The 5367-nt window shown below is 39.6% G+C and overlaps 1 protein-coding gene across 1 annotated transcript; it reads right to left on the reverse strand.

Moving 5' to 3' along the window:
* Positions 1-248: 248 nt before the first annotated feature.
* LOC107624149 (anthocyanidin 3-O-glucosyltransferase 7-like) lies at positions 249-4802 on the reverse strand. Its single transcript, XM_016326615.3, has 2 exons — positions 3355-4802; positions 249-404 (listed from the first exon to the last, which is right to left on the reverse strand). The coding sequence occupies exon 1, from the start codon at positions 4711-4713 to the stop codon at positions 3367-3369; it is 1347 nt and encodes a 448-aa protein (XP_016182101.1). The 5' UTR covers positions 4714-4802; the 3' UTR covers positions 249-404; positions 3355-3366.
* Positions 4803-5367: the final 565 nt, after the last annotated feature.

Genomic DNA, 5367 nt, shown 5'->3' on the forward strand with positions numbered 1-5367 from the left:
CTAGTTTACTGGTTCAATGGTCCGACCGGGATTTAACCGGGGTTCAACCGATTTAATTAAATATTAAATAAAATTATTAAAAATTAATATATGTAATGCTTGATTGCTATCTAGTTGTTCTATCTTCAAAAATAAAAATTTCTAATTAGTAACAACTACAATTTACAAACACAAATTTACACAAATTAAATACAGTTACAGTCAATGACTAAATATTGATTGTTGAAAAGCAAAGTAAACCTGAACAAAATCACTAAATGAAGTCAATCAAAATACAATGATTCTCAACAAGCAACTAGAGAGGGCTAATTCCATAATTTCTAGTCTTGAAGATGCCCACAGAATTATGTTGTAGTTGCTGATCATTTTGTGGCTGTTCCATCTAAATTCAAAATGACAGCAATCTAGAATCCAGAAAAATATATCAATCCATATAACTCATACGACATTCATTCAACATAATTAACAGAGCAGAATTGAATTTAAATTTTAAACCCAAAATTCAACAGAGCAGTATTCAACAGAGCAGAAATAAACAAAACTCAATATAGCCAAATCCAACATAGCAGAATTGAATTTATATACCGAAATTCAAAATAAACAAAATTGAAAAACAAAACAAGAATAATTAACAAAATAAAAAAAATTAATTGAAAAACAGAACAAGAACCCATGAACAAGAACTTAGAAGAAGGAAAAGATTTGAAAAACAGAACCATGAACTCAAATCTGTCCAATTCATACAGTTTTATCACCAAATAAACGAAATTAATTGAAAGAAGGAAAAGATTGAAGTACTGACTACTGAGTACTCACCGCGGGAGAGGCCGAGAGCATGGTCAGACTGTCAGAGCCAGACGTCGACCCACGCTTCGGTGACGGTGACAGTTCGGTGCCGACAACACGCTGACGACCACGACGACGCCAAGCCGATGACCAGACGACGCCAACACGGTGATGCTTCGACCCGCGACGGTGGCCTTTGACCTCGATTCGCGACGGCGACCTTCGACCCGGACAGAGGAGAGATGTCTCGGAGACAGAGGCGTTTTTGATGACGAGAAAGAGGCAGCCGACGACGGGGACGACAGAGAAGACTGGCAGCGTCTGAGACTAAGAGCGAGATAGATTGGGGGATTTTGCCATTTTGGTGAGACTGAGAGTGAGAGAGAAGAGAGAAGAGAGAAGCAGAGAAGCTCGGGAAACCATGCACATCAACCACAGCTCCACCGCTTCCTTCCTCTGCCGCTGACATGCTCCGACAAGCCTCATTCTTCGCTGCTCTCCAAAGAACCTTTGAATTAGGGATTTTGATTGTACGTTGGTGACACTGAGAGTGAGAGAAGGGAAAGGGGATTGGGGGGCATTTGGGCTACGCGTTTTGTTTTGTTTTGTTTTTTTTTTTTTAAAATGCCAAAACGACGTCGTTTGGCATATGAATTTGCAAACCATTGAACCGCTAAAAAATCGGACGGTTCTTCCGGTTCGCTGGTTAATTGCCGGTTCGACCGGTTTTTTGACCGGTTTTTTGCCAGGCGGTTATTAGCGTTATCCGGACCGGTTAGGTGACCGGTTCCCAGTTTTCCGGTTGAACCGGCCGGTCCGGTCCGGTTTTCAGAACCATGGACAAGAGTAAATATCCAACTAATAAGTTGGATCTTATTTATTAGGAAAAGTATATAGAACCAAAAGGTTATCGGCCAAAAACTAAACAAAACTACATTAATTTATATTAATAATTAATTTTAAATTTTTTAAATTCAAAATTTAAAAAATTTAAAATTGATTAACTAAACCTAATTAAAACCTATAAAAACATTCTTCTTCTCTCTCACATTAACCTACTCACCTCTAACAATCACACAGACAAACATCTCTCTCTTTCACCGTCTGTCCCTCTCCGCCTCCCCACCGCGACCCACTCCTCCGATCGCTTCTGCTTCCAATCGGAACTGTCTTTACCAGATCGAGAGCTCGTGAACCTTATGTTCAGACTCTCAGACCCGTCAACTATCCCAACAATCACACACATAAACCTCTCTTTCTCTTACCGTCAGCCCCTCTCCGCCTCCCCACCGCGACCCACTCCTCCGATCGCTTCTGCTTCAAGTCGGAACTATTTTTACCAGATCGGGAACTCGTGAACCTTATGTTCGAACTCTCACCCTCGGACCCGTCAACCATCCCTATCACAATTCGGTCCTCAAGTCCATGGCTCGCACAGGCTGATTGTATGTTTCCAGCTCGTCGTTCTCGTGTGACCAAGGAAGAAGCAGCGCCGCGAGCTCCATGGATCCCTGCTGTTGGCGTTGCGCGAAGAACCGGGCTGCAGACCCTTAGGGTGCTCCGCTTGCAGCGACCCGAGTTCTCCTGACCCGGTTCACCTTTGCTGGCAGCCCCATCGCTCCTTGTTGCTGTCTCCCAAAAAGGTCTTGGCCTAGTAGAATTTCTTGGCCCAGAACGGTTACAATTCTTGTTGGCCCAAGTTTGCTTTATGCCAGGGAAGAAGCTTGGAGTAACTCGGTGAAGGTAGTGTGGAGGTCAGAGGCAATTATTAAAGGAGTCTTTCAACAATTACAGAAATATAAAAAAACATTCATTTAATATGAAAAAAAACATCCTAATACTTAACAAAAGAAACATTCAGTTATATTTTAGTAAAAATAATTAAATATCTATAAAATTTAAAAAATTATGAAATCCTTAAAAAAATAGAGACATTCACATTTGCAATATAAAAAAATTCGAAAAATATATAAAAGAACATCCATTTAGTATGAAAAAGAAACATTCTGATACTTAGCAAAAGAAACATCCATATATATTAACTCGTAGAAATTTTGGATTCACTAAAAGTATTTTGACTGGTTTTTGACTAATACCCTTTTGATTCCCTAGCATTGCTCTATTTATTATATTGAAAGATCCGTAATTGGAAAAAGAAGTAAAAAGTAAAATATTTATACTATATATAAAATACATTGGTCCCCATATAATAATAACAAATTTATTCATTAACACATAACAAGTTTGGTGTTCATTGAATCATCCATCTATGTGAGATAAATAATTAAAATTTATTGTCTAAACAATAGACACCAAATTCATGAATCTACACAACATACATTTTTATTCGAATGATTGAAACACTGTGAACTTGAAAACTGAAAGATGAACCAAATTACCAGAAACAACATAAACTTATTTATTAGGTATCAATGAAGTGGTGTTTCATCCGCAATTATCTTTACATAAAATTAATAATTAAAAATATTAAAATAATTTAATATATTTAATTAAATTAAAATTTAATTATTTTTAATTATTAACTTTATTTAAAGACAGATATTGCACCTGAGTTTCTGCCTAACAATGAGTGCCGGAAAGAATGAGTTGGAGCAAAGAGGTGAAATGACGTGGTGCCTTCCCTCGTGGAGAAGCCGCATCCATAACCTTCTTCTTCAGAATCTGAGCATTCTCCCTCATCTTCTTCCCTTCTTCTCCAACCATAACCGCATTCAACCCATTCACCAACCAATCTTTGCTCAACAAACCACTCTCAACTCTCATTCCGATCTTCCACACATCCTCCACCATCCTCCCTACCATTCCTTGATCCCCAAAAAACGGCCTACAAATCATGGGTACTCCATTGGAGATGCTCTCGAACACCGAGTTACACCCACAGTGAGTCACAAACACCCCAACACTACCATGTCCCAAGACCTCACTCTGAGGACACCATGGAACCACTTTCCCTTTGCTTTTTGTTCTCTCAACAAACCCTTCTGGCAGAAGCTTCTTTGCATGCTCCTTTAACGACCACAGGAATGGGAAACCACTCTCTTCCAGTGCTTCTGCCATAGCCACTATCTCCTTTTCCGGCGGCGTCACCACCGTCCCGAAGCTTACGTATGCAACGGATCTTAAACCTTGCGTGTCCAGCCACGACAGGCAACCGGTTGAGTCGGTTTCGGAGGGCGGCAACGGCGGCAGCGGCAGCTTCAGAGTGAGGAAACCGACGTAGAGCATGGATTTGAGCTTTGACCTCATGTCTGAAACAAACATAGGAGGGTCTAGTTCTTCAAAGTAATTCATAACCACTGCTTCCGCGTGAGGTAAAACCCTTCCTAACGAAGCTAGAGTCTTGGAAAACAGCGTCTCGTTCTCTCCACCGTTGATCACATCCTCTGGAAGATCCTCAACATGTACCATGTTCAAACCTGGAAGAAAATCCAAGGAAGAACATGAATTATTATAATTGTGGCGTATGGTATCAGTGTAGAAATGTGCAGAGAGGGAAGATGAGAATGGAGCCCAAACAGGGATCCATGGAACACTGAGATTCTGAGCAACAAGGAAGGAAGGAAGAACAAAAGCATCTGCAATGATGCATGTTACTCTGTGGTTTGTTTGTTGAACGGCCATGTCTATGGGTTTTTGGAGGTTTTGAGGGGTGGCTTGTTGAAGGAAAAGGTTGACCATCTCAAGAGACTGATCAGGTGGTGGCGCGTGAGCATTATAGGAGATGAAGTTGATGTTGTTGTGTGGGGATTTTGAGATGAGAGTCTGGGTGGATGATTGGGTGGAGATGAAGGAGAAGGAGAGATTAGGAGCAGAGTGAGAGAGTTTGAGGACAAGGTTGAAGAGAGGAAGGGGGTGGCTTCCAAAGGGGAAAGCAAACACTGCCACGTGTCCAGTGTTGTTCGCCATGATGGGTGGAAGCAAGTAGAACAATAACGAAGCTAAGACGGTGGTGTTATGGTGTATGTGATGATGAGCTTATTGTTATTCGCATAGCTTCAATTTATGCTAGTGTTGCACCACAAGCAGACAAAACGTGAATATGTAACTAAGAGAGGTTGGGTATGCATGTTTCTTATGATTATTTTACCTACCTCCTCTTGGTTTTTTTTTTTTTTTTTTTTTTTTTTTTCTTTTTTAACTAATAGTCCTAATTCATTCTCTTATTGTATAAATTTATATGGAAAAGTACGAGGACGCAATGAAATATTTGTACAATAAGTACAATGAAGATTTAGGAAGTATTAAAGATATAACTATTAGTGTTATCTTTTTTCATTAGCTGAAGTTTTGGGATGAGTGATATTATGACATGGTATTAGAGCACTAGATTTGAAAGGTCAAGAATTCGATCATTCGTGAACTCTATTCAGATAAACCAGAATCCTTCAAAAGATCAAAACAATATGGCCCAAATCTTTAATTCGGAAGTGTTGGTGCAAAATAGACTTAATAGAAATAAGTTCAGAAATAGAATTGCTGGTGAGAATGATGTCATCAACATAGACTAGAAGTATAGAAATTTGAGCACCAGTAAATTTAACAAATAAACTATAATCTAAT

Source organism: Arachis ipaensis, chromosome B10 (genome assembly GCF_059453495.1).
Source record: "Arachis ipaensis isolate K30076 ecotype BB chromosome B10, ASM5945349v1, whole genome shotgun sequence".
NCBI classification, from domain to species: Eukaryota; Viridiplantae; Streptophyta; class Magnoliopsida; order Fabales; family Fabaceae; genus Arachis; species Arachis ipaensis.